Genomic DNA, 14,535 nt, shown 5'->3' on the forward strand with positions numbered 1-14,535 from the left:
TTTTTATTTGACGTATAATTTCTATCGACTGAGCAATTATTTAATCATGCATTGCTAAACATTCAACGTATAGTGTCAGTGACGAAACAACCCTGCACTAACGAGATCTATCAGTTTTTCTCATTCGAGCGAAAAGTTTAAGATTTAAGTTTTTCACCGTCTTTGATTCTTTGCAAACGAGATGATGAATCGAGTTGTGAGCGGCGATAATTGGGAAAGTGAGCATAGGTTAAGTTGGTTACTACTGCTAGGTGGACGCGTACACAAGTCCATTCATATTTTAGGTTAGCCAATTAATTAGTACTATTTGTGGTAAAGAGTAGTGTGGATAAAACTAAATGATCTAGTAGCTGGACTGAGTGAAGATTTCACATATTTAATTGAAATGTCCATCCTGCTACAGCCCTGTGAAGGAGAAAGAGCTTGGAAGACAATCGAGGATTGTCAAAACGATGATCAATGGATACCACAGGTTCTGCGGGATTCAAAGCAAGTACCGTAACTTGGAAAATGACTGTGAGTGACCGCGCTCACCACAGGAAGAAACGTGCAATAGGATGTAGTACGTTGAACTGAACATGGATGCAACAATAGTGCAAACAAGAGCGCAAGATAGATCTACATCAAAGTTTGCGAAGATACTATTTTGTGAGATCACACTCATTATTGGCCAGATTTCTTGACACTTCAGGACCATTTAATAAGGGGTTATTAATCGTAAAATCCCAGTATATCAGTCATAAACAACAATTAATGTATCATGTGGTTCGGATTCCACGTTGATCAGTAGGTCCACGTCTCATATAGCCTCGCTACTGAAAGGAACGTTAACTCAAGTCAATCAATCAACAATTAAGTAAGATTGATTCAAAATCAGAATCCTTCAGATTCATTACTAAACCATATAGTAATTACATTTATAATTTTGAATCTAATCAGAAGAATTGGTGCAATATTTTGTTTTACTTTGTTGTCAATTTGTTAACAAGTACAGTACTGTATATTGATCGTTAAAAATAGTAAAGGACTATATGCTGTTAACTACACAAGTGTACAAAACTTAAAGACAATGCAAGAAGTTGCATCTAAAGTCAGGAAAATCATTGCAAGCACAAGAATTGTGGTGGATGGCGTATATTGTTTGTGAAGACCATTGTACTGGCTATGACAGACATCCGCCTGGCCCCCTATGGAAAAAAAGCGAACGCTAGTGCTTGGATTCGAAATAGACGCACTTTGTGTGTGCAGTGAGTGAAGTGTTGTAGTGAGCGGAGGGTACTGCTGAGTTGAATTTTGCATTAGATTAATGGAATATGTCACAAAGGCGTCATTTGGATACGCTTACCAAAGGCCGAATCATCGGGCACTTGAAGAAAGGTGACACATAGACAGCAGCAGCACAAGCTATCAATGTGCCACAAAGTATCGTGTCTAGATTGTGGAAACAATTTATCGACACCGGAGACATCAGCCGTAGAAACGGTGTAGGACGTCCACGAATGACAACTCCAAAACAGCATCTATACTTATCCGTAACTGCGCGTCGAAACTGGACCATGCCTGCAAGACAACTGTCAGCGGAGCTTGCAGCTGCCTCAGGGGTGAGAGTGTCATGCCAGAATGTGTACCGGAGACTGAGTGGCAGTGGTCTGTATGCCGGACGACCAGCAACATGCATTCCACTGACTCAGGCACATAAAAGTGGTGTCGAGAACATCATCAGTGGACCTCAACGAATTGGCCGCGTATTGTTCACAGATGAATCCCGATTCAGTTCCCACAGCGATTCCTATCGCACTCTGATGTGGTGCGAACAGAGAAATCGCTTACACCTCAAGAACGTTGTGGAAAGGCATCGGTATGCTGGTAGTGTCGTACTGGTCTGACAGGCATTATGATGAATGGTCGTACTGACCTGCACATCTTCGAAGCTGGTTCAATCAATGGCCAGAGGTACAGAAACGAGGTTCTGCATGCTCATGTGCGGTTTTAAAGGGACGCAGTTGGCCCACAGTTTCTGCTCATGGATGACAATGTGCATCCTCATCAAACCAAACTGGTGGAAGAATGCTTAGAGACGGAAGACATCCAACGTATCAAGTGGCTAGCGCGATCTCCTGACCTAAACCGCATGCTTGAACGCATTAGGAAGAAGTGTTGGAACCCGCCATCCGCCCCCAGGAGATACCAGGAGCTTTGTAGTGCTCTTCGTGATCAGTGGAATTATGTACCCCAAGAGCTCTTCAGAATTCTGATCTTGAGCATGGAACGTTGAAAAATGTATGGCTCTTCAGCGTGACCATATTCCATATTAATGTTTTCGATGCCGCCAGTGCGTCTCACAGTGTTTATGTGGTATGTGCCAAGTTTTGGTACCAAGTTTTGAGTTTATGTTGTGTGACCCCTTCTAACATGCTTTCTTTCAAATTTGACCTATCTCGTGTTAGTGTAACCTTTACGTGTGGTATGATGGTTCCATTTGGTGTGACTTCTTTACGTTCTTCGTGCCCCATACACTCGAACAGTCATTATGCTTAAGTTTGGGACATCCGTGTAAAATCTATGTAACTGTTATTACTAAGCAAATTCTATCAATATTCCAACTTGAGTTAAGTTTAAAATATATGTCTTGAAATCATTTTTATGAATTTGGGACACAGCCGAAGTGACAATTATAATTATTTTTGGTAACTTTTATTTTTATTTATTCTGGATTTTCTTTAAACTCGAAAAACAGTTAAAAGACAGTTTAATTTTAAGATAAGATTTACTTACCAGTCAGAATATAGTCAGAATAGCAAATTCCATAATACTTGCATTACCCATAAGATTTATTTCAGCTTTGCATCTTGCCAACCGTTTTGGTCAGTTTCTTGTGGATTAGATATTAATTTCGTTTGTGTTTGAGTTAACTGCGCAACTATTCTCCTAGCACTCTGAAGATACCGTTAGAGAATATACTTCAACTATTATTATTAGTTACAATAATGATAATAGTAATAATAGTAGTAGTAATAATAATAGTAATAATAGTAATAGTAATAATAACAATAATAATAATAATATTGATATTGTGTTTTTATTTATTTAAACTTTTAGGTATTATCGATCATACAACAAGTTTGGGAACCTGAAATTCGAACCTCGTGAAATCGATTTGAGCTTTAAAGTCCTGGATTATTTAAGTCCAACTTTTAGGTCGTGATAACTTGCTTGTATTCGGAGGAGAATAGGTCTTTTAAATAACAAATTTGTTCGTAGAAGTATGTGTGTAATTAACATATCTTGCAATATAACGTTTAAGTCACTTATGATATACATAGATTTTTACAGTGTCGGTTGCAACACTAAAAACTCAAACACGTGGTTCTATAAAAGCTGCTAATGATGCTTCTTTCATTTGTTTTTCTCTTTTACTTCCTAATTGTTTTCTATGTGCAGATCCAAACAATGTATTGTTCTGCTAATTAACGTACTTATTTTGTTTTCTTAATGTGGTTATTAGTGGTTTTAGCACTTTAGCACTTAATAGAACAAATTTTGTCTCGCTCACTTCAGAAACACAAGAAGTTCGAATTTCATAATTATATAAATGTAGGTCTATTTAGAGTGTCACCAATTGAGCAACTCTATGGCTAAATCTAGGCGTTTTCATGCATTGATTAGCTAGTAAAAACGTGGTTTAGCTGTTAGCTATAACTTTTGGCCAATTCTGCTCTCGTAATTGTCAATTTCTAACCACTCGTTTTTAACAATAGTTAAGAATATGTTTTACAATCAAAATTTATATCTAGATATAGATAGATAGGTAGAAAAATATGAATTCAAAAACAAGTTTAGGGTTTATCTTACTATTTGTTTTGGCTTTGGCTGTGTTCTGGAGTTGTGCTAGAGTGGATAGCACCAAAATAAACTAGCATTGCCATTGAAATTGGAAACAAAGAAAATGAGGAATGTGTAGCCAATGTTGCCAACCGCACACAAAGAGTATCTTCGCGTCCAAGTATGTGAGAAATATGGCTACAGAATCCAACAACAGGAGGTAGGTGGGCATGGAATGTACGCATCGAAGGAATTAACTGGAGCATTAGGGCAGATTCACAAAGACAACATAAACTCTAATAGTAGACGGAATAACGAAAAGGAGCAAACTGAACTGCAAATATAGCAAATATTCGAAGTGTCCTCGCAAGATGTCACATTAACGTCTGCCACATGTTTTCGAAGTTTCTAGATATTTGATCTCGCTCCACATTCGCGTTGGTGTAAGTGCTACTCATCTAGCGGAAGTTCAACGTTCACGAGAGTCTTCAGATAAACCCACACGTAATACTGAAGTTAACACAAAAATCCAGCGATCGCGCAGGCCATAGTTTAAGATCACAGTGACCTATCCATCTGCCGAGGTAGTTCACTTCAAATACCGGCTAATAGACCTAATAAAGTGTGCGGGAGTCCCATCATGCTTAACCACATAATTCATCATATGTTCAGTGGGGACTTGTCCAAGAGGACGTAATGATTTCTGCATGAACTGTAGTTAACTTACATTCGTCAGATAATACGTATTCCCTAGCAAAGTGTCACTTAATTTCCTGGCCCACCGTTATACGAATCTCTAAATACACGAGTTTTATGAAAATTAGCGATGTCATCGTGTTCCAAAGTCGCATCATCGGTATAAAGCACGGATGATTCAAATTACTCATCCTTGATTGCCTGCTGCTGAAGTCAACGACACCTCATTCTTCTTTTTATTCCTCATATTAGGTAGCATGTTGCGAGCCGGATGGAATTTTTTAGGGTGCTGTGTCTGGTCCGCGTGCTGTAGTTTGACCGTCACTGAAGTAGGGCATTTCGAATGAACCTTTGACTATCTAGTTGCAATACGTTCTGTGTAGGACATAGTGTTGAGTAATTGATAAATTGAATATGTTTTAGTGTACGACCTGTGTATTTTATTTCCCCTTAAAAGTGTCGTGTTACTTTAATGAAGCATGGGAGGAAAAGAGGTATGGAGAAGGCGTCTCAACGCAACTCAAAATTTGCGATAATCGGTATAGCAATTATAATGACTTTTTGAAACTTTCGTCTTTCGTTGTTGAATAATTCTGCGAAGTCCTGTATGGAGTAACTCCAGTATTTGTTTCCGAAAAGGTACGTCATTTTACGTGGTTTCTTTTTTAATTAATTACGTTTACATATAGGCCTACTCATTTATACTTTGTTGTTTAAAAACGAAGAAAGAAAAGAAAAGTAAAGAAACATCGTTTTTAGGCTTCAATTTGACTAATACCTGTTTTATTGACTTTCTAGCAATTTTTGGCATTGAATTTAGCAGCATTTTGCCAATAAGAGTTGGGAATAGAGTCATTACTGCCCAAGAGGAAACACGTCAGCAGGGATTCTGTTTCATTTACAGCATCACAAATAAATCATCGTGCATATGAAGTACATTTATTGGCTTGGAAGTTGATCTTCGTTTCAACACTGAGGTTGTTTCAGATGTGAACTTATAGCTTAAAGTAGGAATGAAACCACGAGAAATTCTACGGAGAATCGAACTCATGTCAGCCACGCAGAAGTCTATAATCAACCGCCCTCCCCCCATTTCATAAATGAATCCCAAAATGTAAACTTCCCTAAACCTAGTCCAAGTTCTCCTCCCTCCTTCTCCAAAAAGTCAAACTATTTCTAGTGATACCACCTGCAGTCACGTTATTGCATTGAAAACCGCCAGGATAGATCGAGAGTATTGACCTGGTACCTGCAGATAGTTTGTCGATATCTTTTCATTCTCAATATAATAGGCAACAGACTCGATCTAAGGAGACAGAAAGCGAATGTGAAAATATTTTTTCTCCCCTTGTTATGGAGCTGTTGGAAAGAAATGAACGAGAGATGAAAAGTAGAAAATATCAAGGAAGGGACTATAAAAGATACATAAAAAAATATTTTCAACAACCTCTCAATGACATCTATTACTACATAAATTGGGTGAGGGCGAAAACGGCGCGGAATGGTACGAATCATGAAAACGGTGCGGAGTGGTAGAAATGTCTAAATCCAAGAAAGAAAGAAAAAAGCATTGTAAAATTTAGCAAATCCGTATGAAATAAATGCTACCACAAAGAATTTCAAATTTCACGTAACTTAATGCAAGACGCTATTTTGCGGCGGCCTTCCACTTCGGCAGACAAACGATACGAAACAATCTGTCGACAATAGCATGAGCAGGAGTTAATGTGGTCACGCCATGCTCTATTATTGTTCCTATAAAGCATTTTAACAGTAGAATAATCCTTGGTTCCAAGATACAAGACAATGACTATGGTTAATGTATTCTGTTTGTCTCCTTTTTATCTTTCTCCAGGAACTCTTTACGACACGTGCGTGTGTTTTTTTCAGTTTGATGTCCTTTTCTCTTGTTGACATTTTCCAGTTAAGAGAAAATTATAGAACAATCGATTTTGCGTGCTGTTTGTCTGTTTATTTAAAATCTTTTATGGGATTCTATATTCACTACCATAAAGTGCTTGAACTCTCATTTTGGTTCGTTCTAAAAACGAAAGAACAATAAAAAGTCTGTATTTGCTACGTTCATTACTTCTTAAACTATCTTCCTATTGTTTGTTTGCTTATGGAAGTCCTCAATAGATTTTTCGTGTCCCGTTTTCTTTGAATTAAAAACAAAATAGCAGAAAAACAAGCAAGTTTCGTTTCTTACTGACAGTATACTTCCAGATTATACGAATTCACTACTGACACCGGAAGAAGTAGATCTTTAACTTCCAGTTGTAATAAATGGGTAAAGTTAAAAATGAAACCTTTGCTTCGGACCCAGAATCCATATCAAAAACAATTTTACGCAAAATCTTACAATTATTACTATATAGAAACATATATTGAAATCGGATGTTCTTCTACATTTTACGACTTCCGGTTGGTAACATTTTAATTAATTTTCGCAAAGTAAAATACATTATGTAAATAATCTGTAGAAAAGAAACCTTAAGAATCAAACCATTAAAATCTTCGTTCATTACCAAGAAAATAGAAGAATATTTGACAAAGTAAATATATGTGGTGAGAATATCGACTATATTTTCTCTTAACCACTTATGAATTATTACGTCATACTTTATTATTACTCACAATAGTCGCTTCCGTTTAATGAGAAAGGGAATATTTTTGTAAACGTAGTTGTTTAACAAGTGCACACAAAACATCAATGTATGTTAATAAAATGAGTGCATACTACCAGTCTGCATTTCAAATCATTTACCTAACGACTACCACTTTAACATTTTACTCCAAAATACGATGATGTTGAAATAGCATGAAACATATGTGGAAACTTAACACAACTAAGGTAATAGACACAGATTGAGTTGAATTAACATCGCCATATTTTTATTGTGTGATTAAATGAGTTACTCTTTTAAGTATGCTTTATCTGTACTTATTACCGTACATTATAAAGAAATGCATAAGCATAGTGTTGTAGTAGATTGTCATTTATAAGAATATTAATTCTCGTTTTCCTTTCTCAGGTTGGCCTTAACCGAAAATTGGTACAAACTGAGATCGGAGTACTTCTGAAGTTAAGACATCCTCATATCGTAAGTATTCCAAGAGAAGACTTTTGAAAACAGCACTGTTTATTCTTTTAATATTAGGTCGTATGAATTGTGACATATAGGCTTTTTGAAACTGCGGATCTTTACGGGAAATCGAATCTAGAACCATGTAGAAAAATTGTGGATTCTAACAGTTCGACTACTTAAATTGTTTGAGACAGAAAGAATACGAATCAGAAGTTTTAAAATTAATTCTGCAAGGTTTACGGAAGATGTACGCTAGTGTAACTGAAATTTTGGACGAATGAGTAATAGTGATGCATGGAATTTAGTTTCGATTTCTTCAAATGTTGCATTCAATGTTTCGATATCGTTCTTCATTTTTAAAGCGTGTTTATTTTTTATAGTTCGAACTCATGTTATGAAAGAATACGTGGGTCGTTCAGTATATAATATTTCCTAAGCTGTAAAATATTGATTTTTTAAGACACATTCATAAGCTATACGTACATGTGTAGCTGGGTCCTTCCTCACCTCTCCACATAAACCCCATTGAGATTCAAGCACTTATCATACCGTTGCATCAATTTGTCCAAACCCTTTGCAAAAACATCAGGGCTCTGGCTATTTAGTAATCTTTCTTCATATTCCGCTTTACTTCTTCATCTACTTCGAAACGTTCACCTTCCAATGCAGACGTTAACACTAGAAAAAGATGAAAGTAACTCGGCGCTGAGTTGAGACTGTATAGGGAGTGGGGCAATCGTTAACACCCTAATTCTTTAATGTTGTGTCTTGACTGCTGGTTTGGAGTGGCCGTTATTGTCCAGAAAAAGAGACCATGTCGCTTATGTCGAATTGCGTTTCCCTGAAGAAGATTTCAGGTTCGACCTGGTCTCCTGTCAACTGGTAATGAAGAAGTGAAGTTGAATGTGAGAAGAGTGCTAAATAGCTAGAGTCCTGAATTTTTTTGCAAATGGTTTGAGCAAATTGGTGCAACAGTGAGACAAATGCCTGAATCTCAGTTAGGGGTGTTCGGAATTCGATTTCGTATTCCGGAATTCGGAATTCATCTAATTCCGAAATGTTCTAAAATTCCGGAATTTCGGAATTCCGGAACGTTTCGAAATTCCGGAATGTTCCGCAAATTCCGTAACATTCCAAAAGTTTGGAATTGTGGAATGCTCAAAAGTATGAATTTCGGAACTGTTTTCAAGACTGAAATTTTGAAGCTATTAATATTAGTTCGAAGTTTGAATATAAAAGTTCGAAACAGTCCTGAGGCAATGGTTCTCAAACATTGTTACAAGGCTTTAATCCCACAAATTTACTCGCAAATACTTTCTCGTTTTCACTTTGGTATCTATGGAATATAGTAGCAACATATCTTAAACAGTTATGCATTCTCGTATTTACAATTATTGGAATAAAGTACGGCATTTTATCTTTATCTTTTACATTTTTTTCAATCATTGCCATTTTGTATTTTGAAGTACCAACAAGGAAACAATTTTCATGTTTGGCATTTTAATTCCAAAATATTTGTTTTACTATTAAGCAAACAATACAAGAGAAACATTTGTTGTCATGTCATTTGGAATTATAGTAATGAACTTTTAATCTAAAGTACAAGGAGTACACATGAGTAATACATAATTGTGAGAACTTTGACAACTGAAACCCTGAAATGGTATAACTGATGCTACCTGAGACGTCATCAAATAATGCAACAAAAATGTAAATGTAAATTACTATTGAAAGAAAAAGCAAAATTTCTGTGCTACAAAATAATACTGTTAGAGAACAATGATGTGGATAAAATATTATAAGAGCATGTATTAAATGTCAATTTTCATATAAATGCCCAGATGATTTTTTTTTAAAATTAGGGGAAAGTAGACTTTAGACGATATTAGACAATTATGTATGCAAAATTAGGAGACATGCATTCAAATTATTTTCTGTAATAAAAATTAGAATTCAACTTTCCATGGTAGATTGCACATGTTCTATCTCCGAACAAGGTGAAATACGTGCAATTTACTATGGAAAGTTGAATGTTAATTATTATTACACGAAATAATTTGAACGCATGACTCTTAGCATGCAAGATTGCATAGAAAATTGCATCGCATAAAATGGGCTTTAGGGACTTTTAGCTTAACGAACTTCTTTTATCTCATTGATCTTTTTTATCTGATTTATTTGGGAAATCAGGAGAAAGAAAGTTTTCGCCAACTTTTCTACTCAAGGAAAGTAAGACATCAATTTTTGTAAAGATCAATTTACGCGAAGTACGAATAGTTTTTGATACAAATTAATTATTTCGTAAGAGCGAAATATGAACATTAGGGTAATACTTTTAATGTGAATATTAACATTTACGAAATGATTTCTTTCATTTTTAACTTTTACCATCGCTACTCACAATTTCGGATATACTAATTGAACATTTACCTTTCTTCTTGTTAGTTAGTCCTTGGTGCAGACCCTTTCATCTGAATGCATAACCACCCTTCATATTGCAGCTTTGTATGAAAATGTACATATTCTGTTGGCTTACTTTAATCAACGAAATGATCTATTTGTTCACAAAACGGAAACACCTGACTTAGCAAAATAATATTCTGTGCACTATTGCAGATTATCACAAATTAAAATGCCAAGCCATCAACCAACTATCAATAAAAAAAATCTAGCAACAAAGCACGGACGTCGGTGGGTTGGGAATCATGTTCCTCTTTAGATTATTGACAAATAATTTCTATTTCCCTCCCAGTAAGCAGGGGTGTGGGGCCACCGGAAATACTGGTTAAATTTTTTTCAAATATTTCAGACTATCCTATCCCTTTAATTACTGAAAATCGTATTTTCTTTTAAATGATTCTCTGCCCCTCCTTCAGTACTTATACTTAACAATGGCCATACATCAAAAGATATGCAGTTCAATTTCTTGTTAGGGTTGCCTCGTATAAATGGAAAAGGTACAGTCGGTATTCATTTAAAAAAGAATATGCAAAGTGGTTTATAAAAAATGTGTTTCTTGGAAGATAAACCAAACTAAAGGGAAGAACTAGCTCGAATTTCTATGTTCGGATTTCTGCAACAAAATCACGGAATTTACACTGAATCACTTATGATTGAGACTTTATGGATAACCAGACAAGGTTCCAAATCTTATGCGCAATCGTTCACAGTGAACGGATCTAGAGAATGAAACAAACCAGTTGCCGTGGACCAAAACTCCTTCCTTCAGCACAGCGGAATCAATATCCAGTTTCAAAGCTAAGCTTTGTGCACACCTCTCAGTTCGGGGTAACAGCAAAAATTATTTTTTCAGTAAGAAGTTCCGGAATGTTCCGAAATTCCGGAACGTCTTGAAACTGTGTTCCGATTCCGGAATTGGAATTTCCGTTCCGAAAAATTCCGGAATTCCGGAATTAGGAACAGCCCTAATCTCAGTGCGGATTATGTAGAGAGGTGAAGAAGGACCCACTTACACATGTACGTATAGGTCTAGTTTACAAATGTATCTTTTTTTTTTTAAAAAAAAAAAAAAACAGCTTAGGGAAACATAGTATATTAAACGATGGACATATATGAAGTGTTGTAGACAGCTACAATCTTTTGATAAATGTGAGTCAAACCGGTAAGAGGAAACGAGAAACAGCTTTTGCATTTGGATTCAGCGTTCCAAGAATAGATTATATCTTCGTCGTTTTCCGTCTATTGTAAGCAAATTTACCGGTTTTGCAGTTAATCCTCATTGATCAAAAGCTATAGTAGATGGCGAAAAATGTTTATATGCTATCTTGGCTTTAATTCCTCTATTGTACCTAAGTGGCGGAAATCTATTATTTCTGGTTTCAATAGTAATCGTCGTAGAGCAATGGTAATGTATAGCGAGAAGGGGTTCCAATGATAGCGTTCCAAGGATCGATGACTCAACTGAAACCGGAAATTTACTAATACTTCTGATTTCAATATTTATTCCCTAAGAACAAAGACATAGACATTTATATATATATATATATATATATATATATATATATATATATATATATATATATATATATTTGGCGTAGGTTCAGCGTTGCAAGGACATAGATTTTACCTCAGACAAGACGTTATTTGCATGTGTATTGCCCCGTTCATCTTACTTATGTTATTATTGTTATAGAGGCCTCCATTGAATATTTGCAATACTGTAGCATCCCTAGTTTGTAACTCTGAATAATAATGTACTCTTTGTTCGTTCGCGTTTAATAGGTAGGTTTGAATCGTGTAATAATCTGATGTAATTTCACTTGAAAAAATAAACTTTGTTGAGTTCGCAGCACCATATACCTCGCGGCACTCAAAAAATAGTCAATGAATAAGGATGTCCTCCTGCGGATATTTGCATCTTTAAAAATTTCAGTTTTTTTTATTAATTTAAAGTTTACAAGGGCCTTCAAGATAAATGATCCGCCCTATATACAAAAGTACTAACTTAGTTATCCCACAGATTACGTAAGCAGATGTTTTCTTTCTTTCTTTTATGTGACCCCTGAAATGAGTACGCTGCTTTTCAGTTCACGAGACTTCCGAAATTAAACAGAGAGCGAATTTTGCAAACCCTGCTTTTTGGCCCAACGTTTTCGTAGAATGTGGTGAAGAGTAATAGAGCTTCTTTCTTTGTTCTTTTAAGAGTCGAATTTCACTAAATTCACCTTACTAACAATCTGTTTAAATATAACATTTACACAAACTTTCAAGTTTTTTAGACTCAAGGTTTTGCATATCTTGTAATGAGTGAACCAGTGGGTTTATTCTTTTATCTTCTGCTTTCTCACCAACCACAGGTTGGTGAGCAACATGAAAATTTTAAAACTTTTCTCTCGCTTGGGAGAGCTGTTTTATACTTTCATAAAGTCTCTCCTTCGTAATTGCACCTAGATATTCTATCCTTGGTCTCAACGGCGCCGACTTTCCAAAATTTATGTGGGTGCATATCAATGGCTAGACGTGTTATATGTTTACAGAGGAGTCTCGATATTTTTTTATTAATTTCCTATTAATAGAGTCTTCTATGAACATTGTCATACAGGGTTGTGCTGTGATAAAGTAAAATAACCGGTACTATAAGGATAAGTTGGGGCTGCCCTAGCTCAGTCTGTAACGCGGCTGGCTTAAACGTAAGAGAAACGGGTTCAAACCCGGGTCCAACTTAAGGATAAGTTACTGGAATGAATATTCTCAACATGTAACCGTAACATTAATTGTATACTTTAAACAACTTACATGATGCATAATGATTGCAAGAGGCAATGAGGTTATGAACACATTACTGAAAGAATATAGCACACTCATATAAATTAAAATGAAAAAAAATATATATATATGTATAAAAGGAAATAATTTTAATGGTATTGCAGAAAGAACTTGCAATGATTTTGTTGTGAACATAAATAACAAAATGACTAACTTAAGTATGTTGCTTGGTTGCCTTTGCACAATCATATTTGAAACAAACAACTACGTTTTAGAGATTAGAAATTTTAACTTCAATCTCAATGTTTTAATTACTTATTATTTTTTGATAATGGCAAACCAGATTCTATCAAAATAAAAATCTTGTGAGAGCGCCGCACCCACAAGATTATTTGTGTGGGTGCTGGAGCCCCGGAGCATCCACGTAGTCGGCGCGCATGCTTGGTCTTCCTCTTCCTGGTTTCCCTTCTGCCTTACCCCTCTATCAAAATGCCGAATAAGATGGCCAAGCATACTGTTTCTTCTTTATCTTGTTATCTTCATGATCTGTCGTCCTTCATTACCTTCCTTTAGTACGTCTTCATTTTTTTCCTTTCGGTCTATGATATGCGCAGCATTCTACGCCACCACCACATTTCGAATTTTTCCAGCTTGGATATTTCAGCTTTTCTCAATGCCCACGTCTCTGATTCGTAAAGCGCCAAGCTCCATACCAGAGTCTTAATAAATCGTTTTCCAACATCCAATGTCACATTTCTTGATTTTAGCTGTCCTCTTTTCCTATTGAATGCTTGTTTAGCCTGCTCTATTCTTGAACTTACGTCTTTTTCACTTCTTCCATCCGAGGGGAACATCTTAACGCCTTCGATTTTCTCTCCTTCTAGCCGTACATTTGCCCTTTCCTGTCCTGCTCTTGTGCATTTTATCACTTTAGTTTTCTTCTTATTTATCTTTATATTGTATGTTTCTTTTTTCAGTTGGTCGTTCAAGTTTAAAAGTGCTTCCTGCAAGTCATTTTCGTTCTCCTTGCTATGTCATAGTCAAACCTTATTGTGCTGAAAACCTGGCCATTTACTTTTACACCTTTCTCGTTTTTATCAAAGAATTCTATCATAGCCTCTTCTATATAGACGTTGAACAGGAGAAGTGAAAGTCCACATCCTTGCTTTACTCCTATACTTATTCTTGCTTCCTCCTGATCTCTTCCAACAACAGCTATCTGGTTCCTGTAAAGTTGGTATATTATTCTTCTGTCTCTGTAATCCACCTTCAGATTCTTCAATGCTCTGAACATGATATTCTAATCTACGTTGTCGATTTTTTTCTATATCTACAAATGCTATCACAATCGTTTTGTTTATTCTGATGTGCTGTTCCATGATCAGCCGTAGTGACAGTATTGCTTCCCTTGTTCCCCTTTGTCTCCTGAACAAGTATCTAAAGATGTTGAAATACTACTACGTTTTGAGCGATTGGATAAACCAGCAAGTTTTAAGTAGTAGTATAACACTGTTTTTTAATGCTGTAGACATACTCATAGTTGAAGAGTGAAGTTGAAGTGAGATGCTACCCAATATAAGAAGCAAGCCATAAAGTTCTATGGTATGGGCAGCTAGAACTTTTTTTTTCTTTTTGTGGCAAATAAATAACTGGAAATAGGTATTAACATCCTGCTGGTAGTTATTGATAATTTATATGTAAC

The 14,535-nt window shown here is 35.9% G+C and overlaps 1 protein-coding gene across 2 annotated transcripts in view; it reads left to right on the top strand.

Moving 5' to 3' along the window:
• Positions 1-14,535, top strand: part of LOC145666605 (calcium/calmodulin-dependent protein kinase type IV-like) — a 326,462-nt gene that overhangs the window by 182,234 nt on the left and 129,693 nt on the right. For both annotated transcript variants that reach the window (XM_081734012.1, XM_081734011.1), the window contains one exon: positions 7,554-7,622. In XM_081734012.1, coding sequence (XP_081590138.1) covers positions 7,554-7,622 — 69 coding nt within the window. The remainder of the gene's footprint in view (positions 1-7,553; positions 7,623-14,535) is intronic.

Source organism: Thermobia domestica, chromosome 12 (genome assembly GCF_964235325.1).
Source record: "Thermobia domestica chromosome 12, izTheDome1.hap1.1, whole genome shotgun sequence".
Lineage (NCBI taxonomy): Eukaryota > Metazoa > Arthropoda > Insecta > Zygentoma > Lepismatidae > Thermobia > Thermobia domestica.